Below are 13,214 nucleotides of genomic sequence, written 5' to 3' on the forward strand. Positions count from 1 at the left end.
AAAGATGTTTGTAAAAAAATTAACCCTAAGAGTCTGTACAAGATAACAACTAACTAATAGATCACATATTCACATATCAGAAATAAATTTTTTTCAAGTCCAAGATTAACATCTAACACTGCCAATTAAATAAAGTTCATCAAAGTTTATGAGCTCATTCACTTAATTGCAAATATTGGAAGGTGATATAAGGTTTAATGTGGATTTTCGAAAGATTCTGAACTGGTGAAACTCAACTCCTCTCTATTATTGTGTGTACTTCCATCATTCATATTAGTTCTTGGAGACACTGGAGAACGTTTTACCCAACCATCCAAAGTTCTATTGTTGGAATATTTGTGTCGGAATTTTCTATAGCTTTTTCTAGACTCTCGAAACCTAAAATTATCATTTCTGTTATTTACCAAAGAATTTTTTTTGTTTTCAAGACCATTATCCAATTGACTAGATTTGTTTTCGATTTGTATAGTTGTATTTATTTCTATATTTTCTTTAGGAGTTTCTTTGGCTACCTCACATGAATCAATTGAACTCAAGCCAAGAGTACTGTTAGAAACTTCTGGCAGATTGTTGGAGGATGTTTCTCCATCATTCTTCAATTTTGAATCACTATCTATCACATTCACAGAATCATTTTTACTTGTTTCACAACCTGGAAACACACTGGGTTCATTTCCTAAATCTAAGTCGTCTTTAACATCATTATCTACTTTGGAATCTTCAAAATCATCAGTTTGTGATTTTTTTCCATCCAGACCCCCAAACTCATCAGTGGATATCTCCAAAATATTAGCATCAATAATGTCGGTACATTTTGACTCGTTAGGTAATGGTGCTGTTTCAATATCTGTCACTTTCTGTTCAGAATCAATCTGAGATTTATCAGTATGAGCCACTTCATTCCCTGAATTGCTTTTCTTTTCCTCAATTTTAGTATAATTGGATTCACAACTTCCTGTTTCACTCTCTTTCATTTCCTCTGCAGAATTATTTGAAGAACTGCTATTCTCTGGAACTGATATTTTATTTTCAGTCAAGAAGTTATTTTCAGAATCAGAAGGTTGCGATTCATCTTTTTCTTCTTTCTCAGTACTGTGCTGGTAATCATTTTCATGGTTCAATATTTGTATTTCATTCTCCTTGTGATCAACAATAATCGATATATTATCTCTTGTTTCATCCTCCTTCAAGCCCTGTTCTATATTGTTTTCAGCACTAAATATTTCAACTGAAGAATCAACATGTATGTTGTTGAAATTAACTGATTCAGCAGGCAGAATTTCATGATTTTTCTCAAAAATTTCATGTTCTTCATGTAGTAAAACTCTTTTTTCACTGTGAATCGTTTTGACTGTGAGATCTTCAGTTTCAAGCTCTACTGATATTTCCATTTCTTCTCTGAAATCTTTGGGAATCCTATACTGTCCTTCAGCTACGATATCATTCAACACCACTTTACAAATTCTACCCTTGCCAAATATGCTCAACTGCTCTTCAGTACTGATTGCTGATAAATCTTTTCCCTTTCTTCTTATTTCAATATCAGACTCTTCATTACTACTAGCAGATTTCTTTTTCTTGACATATTTCCTTCTTTTCTTTGGTCGTGTATTGGCATCGCTATCTGATGGATCTTCACTTTCAGATACAGCTCTAAACTCACTTTTACTTTTCTCATCAATTGAATCGTCAATATCACTATCAATACTACTGCTTTTTTTATGTTTCCTTGCTGGTTTTTCACCTGGTAAAATTGGACTTACATCTAAGGTCCACAAGTTGATAGCTACAGTTCCTCTTGAACGTGTTCTGGGAGAGTTGTGATCCACATGATTAGATATATTTTTGAAATTTGTAGAGTTGAATTCTTCAGTTTCTATACTGTGCATGCTGTTATCTGTATCTCCATTAAGTTGGGATTCTTCCAAATCTTCACACCTTTGAGAGTTATCGAAATCAGACTGGTTTGTTGATTCGTTTGAATCAATATTATCCTTCATTAGAATTCTAACCTTCCTCTTCTTAACTTTTCCTTTACTCTCGCTGGTAGACCTCGACCGTCTCACTATTTTGTTGGCCTTTCTTTTTTTATTCACTTTCAAAAATTTCCTACGTCTATTGAACACTTTACTTTTAGAGCTAACCTGATTAGTAGCATCCTCTCTAGAGAAGGTGATAATATCTCCATCCTCTTCTAATTCACGAGCTCGACGTTCCTCTTCCTCTCTCATTGCTGCCAACCGATTCTGTTCCCATTCTCGTTTCTGCTCTTCAATCTCTCTCTCGGCTGCTGCCAGCTGCTCGGCAGACCAAGCAGATTCAGTAGTTTCAATAAATTTCATGGCATACCTCTCAATGGCTGAAAGCTATAAAAACACATTAAATCTTCAACACAATGTATTTTTTGTAGTACAATTACCTTTTCAATTACACTATTTATTTCCTGTTCAGCTTTGCTAATCTCAGGTTCTTTTTCTTTCTCTTTTTCTTGCTCCTCGAGCGGTATATTTTCGTCAAACTCAGCCAAATCTGCAACAGCCTCGGCTTTGGCAGTTTTGGCTGCCTGGACATCTTGATCATCCTCACAGGCAGCTAATGCATTCTCAAGAGCCCCCATTGCCACTTTATCATCACCTGAAGTGGACGTTTCACCCGACAATGCCTTCTCTCTATCTCTCTTGATTTCAATCACTTCCGACATTCTATTAGCAGCACTCTCTTCATTTTGATCAACATTAAACAGATCTTGAATAGTTGACTGAAACAAATTATTTTCATTATTACTTAACAGGGTACCTAGCACTTCCACTGAATTAAATTCCTGTACATTTACATGATTCCCTGACAAATTTGTTGCTATTTTTAAATACCTGTATGTAATTGTTTGATAATTTAAAAAGTTGAAGTATGAAAACAAAATTAGTTGGTTCAAACTTTTTTCAAAATTTCCAAATAATATGTACACTAGTGAAAATCTGAATATGTGAAAATGAAATCTGAAAATGTGAAAATGAAATCTGAATATGAATTGAATATGACAGCTTTGAAATAATTTCCAAAAAACCTTCAAGTCTCACTGGAAATATAAAGGGTAGAATGAAACTAAAAGTTGGGTATATTGAAGACTACAAATATAAGAAATGAACTTTTGTTCAAAGAAACTAATAACCAGTATCATATGGTAATTAACGTGAATTTCAGTTAATCTTTTCATATTCTTTTTCATGTGATATACCCTGTGATATATTATATCATATTATTATTCTTCATATTTTACTACAACTTACACTCTTGAAATATGCTGTTGTAAAATTGCCACCTTCGATAGCTAAATCTCCGAGTAGTCTCTTTTGGTTTGCCTTCTTCAAAATGTTTTCTTCTATAGTTCTCTCGCTCACCAATCGATAGATGTGTACATCTCTTGTTTGTCCAATTCGGTGACAACGATCTTGTGCTTGAGCGTCCATGGTTGGATTCCAATCAGAATCATAAAATATCACAGTATCGGCTCCGGTTAGGTTAACACCTACACCACCAGAACGTGTGGACAAAATGAAAGCGAAAATTCGTGTGTCACCATTGAAGCGTTCCATCAAAACCTGAAATTGAAAATTGTATTTTGTAAAATGTTGAATATTACAATGTTATATAATGTTGGGAAGGTAAAATAATGCACATGCGCCATCAACACAGTAAGTGTTAAAATATATTTTTATGTAGAAGCATTTTCTTCTGTAAGTATAAAACGAAGACTAAATTTAAATTCGAATTCTTTATTGACCAGTTGGGTACAAATTGTACATACGGCAAAAGTCATACTTTTTACAAGTAAACAATACACCCGCAATATATCATATACATCATATTCTTTACAGTTAACAATAAAATAATTATGTATCAGACATACATATAACCCCTTCAATGCAATAAGTTTGTATTAGGCATTTGAACTTTATGGAAATTATTCACATTTTTTGTGGGATAAGTGGAAACATGATTATAATTAATAAATGAGGTATATAATTAGGAACCATTTTATATATATTTCACAAATGAGGACCATTGTTATGATGTAAAGGTGTTTAGCCACATTATGCCAAATCAAAGTTCTCAACAATACATCAACTGGCATATCAATTGTATTCCAGAATGATTATCATGTCACTATTCTGGTGATTCGAGCAGCCTCATCAAAAGACTATAACCACCACTACGATTGTAATCTTGCCAGGATCACCTTGGGCGACCCTGGGAAGCTGGCGCCGAAGAAATATCTGGCGATGACCAGGAAAAATCTACACCTTACAGTAGGATTTCTGACTGGCCACTGTCAGCTAAGGAAACACCTACATAATATGGGGCTAGTGGACACACCTCTATGCAGGATGTGTGAACAGGAAGATGAGACTGTCAGGCATGTCCTGTGCGAGTGCCCGGAGTTATCGTCAATAAGAGAGTGTGTGTTCGGCGAGTCTTGGCCTACACCTGCCGATATAAAGGAGATGTCTCCCAGCGACCTGTCCACCTTCCTGGAAAGGACAGGATGGACGACGACCTAGGAGGACAACTCCTCGGGAGGATGTACAATGGGTCACATGTGGCCTAAGTGCGTGGGCTTACAGTCACCCTCCCTACTCTACAGATACAGAAGCCTCTCAAAAAACCCTTATTCGCTCTGTACCCACGTCTCTTTATAAAAAAAAAAAAAAGTAAAAATAAGGTTCCGAATTCCTCATTTTGAGTAGAGTAAAACTTTTAAGAATTTGAGCATTATGAGGTTTCAAGATCTTCCCAACTTCTCATAAGAAATTAACCTCCTTTCATTCAAGTAACCCATTTTGTGGTAGAAAATGCTTAAAGCTGTTTTTAAGAAAGTAACATTATTGCACCTAATATAAAGTAAAACCAGATGTTTCCATTTCGTTTTTTGAATCGAAAGTTTCATTGTCTTGTATGTTGGTGAGATAATTTTGAATTACAAATTCTGTCTAATTTAATAATATTTCAAATCATTATACTTTTAAAAAAAGTAATGAAAAGAGAAATGAAAATTTCTATGTTTTTTACCACTTTTATTTGTAACTAACGTTGCTGCAGTTTCGTCCTATATGCAGTAACGTAAGTTACAAATAAAAGTGGTAAAAAACATAGAAATTTTCATTCCTCTTTGCATTATGATCTCCCACAACATAGTAACGGCTACATCCATCAATTTATTAAAAAAAGTAATATATGTATGGATTTCTTGATCCCCTAGTCCCTCCTCTATTGATGACATAGTTAAATGTTGTAACTGAAGAAACTATTGCTGTAGCGGCCAAAAATATTAATCACTGAAAAGCGACAAAACAGCTAGCGCAAATTCCCTTTTTCATAAATTAATACTTCAAATTTGGTTGTTTTACTGCAATTTCTTGGTTAGTTATTATCTGCTCTAATTAGGTGTTCATACACTATAATGAGATACTCAAGCAAGACTTTAGAAGTTACTTAATTTGTGAAAAAACTATCGCCAGAGAAACACACCTTTTATATTAATGAGAGCAACTCTATAGGAAGACAATGTATTTTTCTCAGTGAATTACGTTGCTTCATCAGACTGTGGACAGGCTTTGGGACATCATAAATAAAAAAAACACCCTTGTTAACGTTTGTTTTAATATTATTGGGCGTGATAGGGTGGTGGGAAATCAAACAGCAGGTTTTTGATTCAAGAAAAAAATAGCTCTACTTTAAAAATTTTTAGTAGCCAAAATTATACTGAGGATAATGACATGAAATGCCGTCAACTTTTTTTTTTTAAATGGTGAGATATTGCATAATTCATTAGACAAATTTCTCAATACTCTATCTTGGAAAGTGTGTCGCAAGGTTCTAGATAGTTTCCAACAGCAAAATTTGAAAACATGCTGGCCATTGCCTCTATCTAGCACAGTTGCAAAAGTTCAACACTCATAGAAATGAAAACTGATCGACTGTGCACATTGAAGTTCAACAAATAGTGTTATATTTTTTACCTGACGTTGATCAACTTTGGTTGTTCCATCCAGCCGGAGATAAATGTGACCGTGAAAATTGAGGAAGGCTTCAAGGACGTCCAGCATTTTTGTCATTTGAGTGAAAATCAATGCCCTATGACCCTCGACTTTCAATTTCCTGAGGAGCCTGTCTAACGTTTGCAATTTTCCACAGTCATATTGAATTAATCTAGGGTCAGGAAACTGCGTAACCATTGCTGAAGCTATGTGATGTAAGGGAGTTGCTGGTTTCGAGAACAGTTTCTGAATCAGAAGCTTATCCTCTTTCATTTTCCAATATTTACTAGGAGGTGGATGCCACACTCTAAGTTCAGGCTCCTGACACTTCACAGCAGGAACATAAAATATAAATCTGCAAAAAAAAGCATTGAAATAATGAAGCTTTTCAGAGTAGTGAATTTCTTACCTATCACAAATATCTTGGAGTTGTTCAATTCTTTCTTCAGGATTGCACAAAAGAGCCCTGAGGTAATTGGGAGTTTCCTCCACTTTTGTATCGTATAATGCATTCAGACAGTGAACTGTTCCTCCATGCCAACAATTAATTTTGTTGGGAGAAAATATTTTAACTGCTTCCTGAAAATCTCTCCCATACAATGGAAGAGCAGAACATCTACTTTCATTGATGCTATTCATCAAGCACAATCTCCTTCTACGTTCGCCTTTCAGGTCTTCTTCATCCTGTTATATATACATATGTGTTAGTAAAAAAAATAATAGTATTGGGTTATATACTAACTGATAGTCCAACTACTTTTTCTTCACTAGCCCACCGAACATCCAAACTATTTTGCTTGGAATAAAGTCTACCTATATAATCATTTCCTACTTGTGTTCGTCCACTCTTAGTTTTGTTTTCTTCGCTTTTCACTACAGAAATAGAGTTCTGAAAAGAACTGAATAAGTTAGATATTATAAAATAGAATCACACCATCACCACATTTCAGCAATCACAAAGTAGTATTTCAATAAAATTCTAACTGGAGTTTCAAAATTAACGGCTTTTTATTAAGAATACTCTGTACCGTTACCTGATGGAAATTAATAACATGATAATTATAGATTTTTCACAATAAATTTATTCAAGACGCCTTTCGCCACACAGTAGCTTCATCATTCAGACTAGTATATCAATCTATTCTATAATGAATTTTATATAACATTTCATATTATCTGGAAAAGCAATCAGATAAAGCAGCAGGCATTTTATGTCAAAACTTGATTTAATTCTGGCAAAACAGGTGGATTTCAAAGAACAATTAGTACAATATTACTTCTACTTCGTTTTGTGAATATGGTAATTATCGAGATTTTATGAAAACAAGTATAATAATAGTTAATAAATAACTTCTGGTTCGTCATTTGAAAGAAAATTTGAATATTTGTGTTTATTGAATCTCTGGAAATCAACTGTTTTCTCAGGAGTAATATTGTATCAATTGTTATTTCTAAATCTACCTGTTTTGCCAGAAATAGTAATTTATCTAATTAAATTTTGACATAAAATGCCAATATTTTACCTGTTTTTCTATGAGTAATACCCTATTGTGACTGTTTTTGTCAAAATATGCCTATTTTACCAGATTTAATTACTTATCTAATAAGTTTTGTTTTAACCTACTGTTATATAAAATGTACCAATCTAAATGATGAAGCTACCATATAGCAAAACGTGTCTTGAATAAATTTATTGTGTTCATTTGTTCGTTCTCCTGAACAAATATATCAAGTAACGGTTTTATGCAATAAAACAAAAAAAATCCTTAGAACCACCAAATCTAGGGATTGTATCTTTAGGTCAATATTAAGAGTTATTCGATGTTGAAACATCACAAAATTACATGAAAAATATCCCAATACTTTCATGTGATGAATTTCAATAAACCAGAAGCACCAATTAGCCAGGAAAAATCCTGAACTCTAGATTTTCTTTTAGTGTTTCAGATTTTCAAATAATTTTTGGATCACTTTTACTGATTGTCAATCTCATCATTCTTCAATTTATAATGTGATAGGTTAAGTGGATATCACTATGCAGATATTTTAAATTGAAATTTCACTTCAACAAAATCATTTTTGCACATACCTTCTTCATTATATATTATTATTATGGTAGAAATACATATTATGGAATAAAAAATGGTCTTTCCAAGTAAATAATCATACACATATGAGACGCATATTGTTTTATTTATGTACTTACTGTTCATTTTAATACTGATAATTGAAATATTCTAAAGAGAGAAAATAACATAAATGGACGATTGGTAGAATAGTTGGAATAATCTTAACGTGGGCTCTATTCGATTCAAGACATATTTTTTTGCATACTAAAAAGTGTATGCTCTGTAAGAACAACTGGACCACTGAAACTCGTTATCAACCGCAATTGTACATGAAACGTCAGACATAAAAACCATACTACATTTGACAAGTCCGGAAAATAGCTCCGACACACAATTACATCAGCAATATTATTTAGGAATGAAAAGTGTCAAGATGAAATTAATGTGGATCTCCGATTTGAGAAAAAAAAATCATATATAAAAATTACAACCATTTTCTCACAAGACAAGATAGAATGCTGGTAATAAACTTTTTCATCTTTCGAAACTTTATGGAAATATTTTTGTAGTCAAAACTAAAGAAACAAAATTGGTGTTCAATGTGTATTGTAGAAGACAATAATCTATTCACTATTCGTGCTATATTGATATATGCTTTTAATATGTGCCAAAATATTTTACACATTTAAATTTTAAATTGTTTCAGCTTATTATTTATTAAGAAATTCCGTTTTGTCACTTGTAAATATTCAAGAAACGATGTTGATATTGTATTAATGCAATATTAGAAAAGCCATATGATTCAGAAAAAAAGTTGAAACACATTTCCTCAATTCATTCTTTACGATGATCGAGGACAAGCAAGGAGCCTCTTTTGTTATTGAATGATTTTCACTAATTTGAAGCATTTTTCATTTTTCTCAAATAATTTTCTTCTTTTGAAAACACCCGATTCCTCAAAGTGAGGAATGTTTGCTCAGCAATGGCTTGTATTGCTGTTTTCAAGTGTTCCTGACTATCATTTATTTGAGCAACTGTTTGATTAAGTTAGTCTTTTACACGTTCGGTAGGGCCAGAACATCTGAAGGAGTCAACCGGAAAGGGTTGAAGAAAATTCAATTAGACAACTATCAATAATATTGATGTTTTGCTTTCAACAAATCTTATGGGATAATGCCTACTGAATGAGAAACAGAACTTTCTGACATATTCCAAATTTTGCACTGTTTTTCTCGAAAAAATCCATACCTATAATTGATCCAAAAGAAAGAAAATATCATTTTGGGATCATTTGGGAGGGGTAATCTTATCAACTAAGTAGTTTTGAATTCATAAAAATGCATAAGTTATCTCAATTAAACTATATTTATTATCACCAACAAAATGTATATAGAATTTCTGTAGTGTATGTAATATGTAAATCATAATGAGAATCATACATACTGTCGTAGTCACAGATGAAGTATTAGCAACAGTTGTTACTGACGTCAACTGGAATTTGACAAAAGCTTGCGTAACTGCATGTCCAGCATTTCCTATAGTAGATACAGGTTGAGATAAAAACGTCAATTTCTGTCCGCCTGTAATAAAATAATTCATTAAATTAATTTTGATAAATCATATCAATAAGCATATAATAAGATAATTAGTATGTATGTGTTGCAAGGTTCTAGATAGTTTTCAACAGTGAAATTCAAAAACATGCTGGCCATTGCGTTTATCTAGCACAGTTGCAAAAGTTACACACTTACAGAAATGGTAACTGATCGACTGTGCAGCGTGAAGAAATGATCAAATTTATAAATAAGATTTGTTTCGACAAGATATTCCATGTTTGAGAAAGAATTCTAGAAATGTGATAACTGGTATATGAGATAGGTCAGAGGGATCTAAAGCATAATAATTAATATTCAGAATTACGGGTACATTGAACTTGATGAATTATATGACTCATTATTTTCACTCAGATGCTGAAGGTAATTTAGCCAAAATAATTTGAAATGTGGAGCACCCCAGTTAAACCGAAAGTAGATTTGAACTTTGTTTTAATATCAATCTCCTGGTGAATATTGTATTCATTTAGTTCCTGAATTTCATCGATTTTATCGTCAACAGAGTTTTCAATGGTTCATTGACAAAAAATAAACATGTTCATGATATGCATGTACAGACCCCCACTGGCACATAAATATATTTCTCACCCGACGACCACTTATTTGAAGATTTAGCTACAAACATCTCACGAATCTGAAAACACCAAAAAATTATTAAATCTTATGATATTCTCAAACATCCGCGCGCTCCCCCAACCAAGTTGGCGTCTTCAATTTCTTTCATCTCCTGAACTTGGTTGGCGATACGCGAGCCGAGTTGAATTCCAAATATTGTCTTTCAAATGTAGTAAATGGAGTGTGATCTCTTAAATGTGCGAAAACAGCACATAATAGTTGTGCCAATAGACTGAAAAATGGAATGTCTGATGGTGGAATGATCTGCTGTGGGGTAAAGAATGAAGTGACTTCTAACCCCAACAATAATGAAAACGCTGTAAAAATATAATATGATGATTTCACAAAATCATCAATAGGAGATCAAATACTATAATAGCTCATTAAAACTGTTATACAAGAATTTACGGAAAAAGTGCAAGCATTGCAAGAAAAAACTTTTCTCCTAATGAGCTTTTAAAAAATGGACTATATACCAGCACCAAAGGTGAATAAAATTGAAAATAATAGCCAATACTACTCAATTAGCAAAAATGAAGCAGCAATGTCTGATAGTTTGCCAAAAGGGCGATAATGTCCTAATACTTCGCTAGAGCAGACAACTTTGTTGAATTCAGGCGAAGGAACGAATGCTGATACTAATAAATTCACAGTCAAACAAGTGAATGCAATGGAAGCGAAATCCAATAACACTATACTTTGTAAACATCAATAGAACCACATCATTGATTATAACCACTCAATGTAAGTACAATGCAATTGATAAAGTTCTGATAATTGAAATATATGGTAAAACAATTGAATTGGTAGAAGACTTGGATTTAGGATAATTAATGATTTGAAAGCTCAATTAGTCACTTTAATGCTATTTGTTTAAGTGCACTTCAAAAATTGTAGAATAGAGGCATAAATGTACTGCTAAAATGGAACAGATATACCTCCATAAGGGAAATGATTGGCTATTCAAGAAAAATAAGTTGTTCCATTTTTCTATGATTTTTATATTAAATATCCCACACGAGGAAAAATGAAATTATATGCAAGTCGAACACATTATGCAAGTAAAATAATTTTTTATTCCACGGAGGGGTCTTGGAATATAATCAACTTTCCAGTGAAATTAAATGTAACAGATGAATTAATCTCTTCAAAGAAATATTAGTTGAAGTCGAATCACACTTTTATCATTTGCTTTATTATTTATTTGTAATAACGAAACTCTACAGGACATAGCCCAATTACAGAGCAGGAAATAACAGAGTATAATAAATAGATCACAAACAATTGACTGTAAAGTCTACAAACATTACAAACAAGTGACTATAAACACTACAGATTTTATATTTATTATATTTAGGAAGTAGGATTTTATATTTGACAATTTGCAACTAAATATATCTAAATTATCGCTAATAGAATTTATCACTTTACACATGGTAGGGATCGGAGAATTCTCCAGAACATTTGTGCGAGATGTTTTTATATAGAAAGTACTCAGGTGTCTGGAACAGATTCTAGGAATGCAAATATTAAACTTTTCCGGTAATGTTGGGCAGTCAACTATGATTTTGATAATTTTATAGGTTAGTGCAATACTATAATATTCACGCCTTTTTTCGAGTCTGCAAAAGTTAAAGTTATGCTTTTGTAGCAATTCAGAGTGGGTTGTTCCTATTGGAGGATAAATGCCATCAGTTTTTAGGCTTAGCAGTTTTAAAAATCGTCGTTGAATTGCTTCTATTCTATCAATGTGATATTGATAAATGGAGATCCACACAACTGTTGCGTATTCTAACTTTGATCTTATGGAAGCATAGAATAAAGTTTTTAAGGTTGAAGTTTCTTTGAAATCACTACTGTTACGTGCAATTAATCCGTGCAAAAGACAGGAGGTGGTTACAACATTATCGATATGCCTATTACATGATAGTGCAGTGTCAAATGTGACGCCAAGATCAGTAAATGTTTCTGGTCTCACCAGGGAAACATTTTCTATTGAATAATCAAAGATCAAGATATTCGTTTTCAAACCTTACATTTATCCGGGTTCAGTGACAAGTTATATCAATAACACCATTCTAAAACCCGTCCTACGTTTGCTGAGAGGTTCACACAATCATCTATGTTCTCAACGAGGCAGTATAGTTTTAGATCATCGGCATATAAAAGGAAATACACATCTATAACATCTGCAATATTATTAATGAATATATTGGAGAGCAACGGTCCCAGATTTGAACCTTGTGGAACACCGGAAGAAGCACTATATTGGGTATATTTGAAACCATTGAGCTGAACATATTGTTTTCGATCCCGTAGATAGGACTGAAAGAGTGCGATTAAGGATGAAGATAATCCAAAGGCTACTAATTTGTTCAGTAGAAGGCCTTGGTCAAGCCTGTCGAAGGCCTTAGAAAAGTCTGTGTAAATAACATCAGTTTGGGCCCTATTGTCAATAGATTCAGTAATATGTTGGGTTACAGTCAGAAGATTGGTAACCGTTGAACGATTTTTCATAAAACCGTGTTGGTTTATAGTTATATTGCAACTAACATGCAGATATATAACTCGCTACAGCAGAATCTCAAAAACCTTTGCAAAGTTGCAAATAATAGAGATAGGCCGATAATTTGAAATATCTCGTCTATCTCCTTTTTTGAAAATGGGACAGACTTTTGATGATTTCCAGATCCTTGGTATTGTAGCCGATCTTAAGCAGATATTAATTAGTATAGATAGAGGACAAGCAAGCACAAGTGCACAATCTTTTAGGATGAAAGCTGGAATGTCATCTGGACCAGTGGTCTTTTTAGGCTTGAGCGACCTTAGTGCCTCGTATACTTCGTTTTCACTGAAGCCTGATATATCAAGAAAGTTATTAT

At 33.1% G+C, this 13,214-nt stretch overlaps 1 protein-coding gene across 3 annotated transcripts in view; it reads right to left on the reverse strand.

The window, feature by feature from the left end:
* Positions 1 to 13,214, reverse strand: part of dom (domino helicase) — a 56,389-nt gene that overhangs the window by 24,494 nt on the left and 18,681 nt on the right. For all 3 annotated transcript variants that reach the window (XM_074173256.1, XM_074173257.1, XM_074173255.1), the window contains exons 10-16: positions 9,548 to 9,684; positions 6,778 to 6,924; positions 6,445 to 6,719; positions 6,018 to 6,390; positions 3,288 to 3,599; positions 2,420 to 2,758; positions 2,145 to 2,366 (exon numbers count right to left, since the gene is read on the reverse strand). In XM_074173256.1, the coding sequence (XP_074029357.1) occupies positions 2,145 to 2,366; positions 2,420 to 2,758; positions 3,288 to 3,599; positions 6,018 to 6,390; positions 6,445 to 6,719; positions 6,778 to 6,924; positions 9,548 to 9,684 (1,805 nt within the window). The remainder of the gene's footprint in view (positions 1 to 2,144; positions 2,367 to 2,419; positions 2,759 to 3,287; positions 3,600 to 6,017; positions 6,391 to 6,444; positions 6,720 to 6,777; positions 6,925 to 9,547; positions 9,685 to 13,214) is intronic.

This window comes from Leptinotarsa decemlineata, unplaced genomic scaffold (assembly GCF_025532065.1).
Source record: "Leptinotarsa decemlineata unplaced genomic scaffold, Ldec_3_MD MMD2_tig00000218_RagTag_RagTag, whole genome shotgun sequence".
NCBI classification, from domain to species: domain Eukaryota; kingdom Metazoa; phylum Arthropoda; class Insecta; order Coleoptera; family Chrysomelidae; genus Leptinotarsa; species Leptinotarsa decemlineata.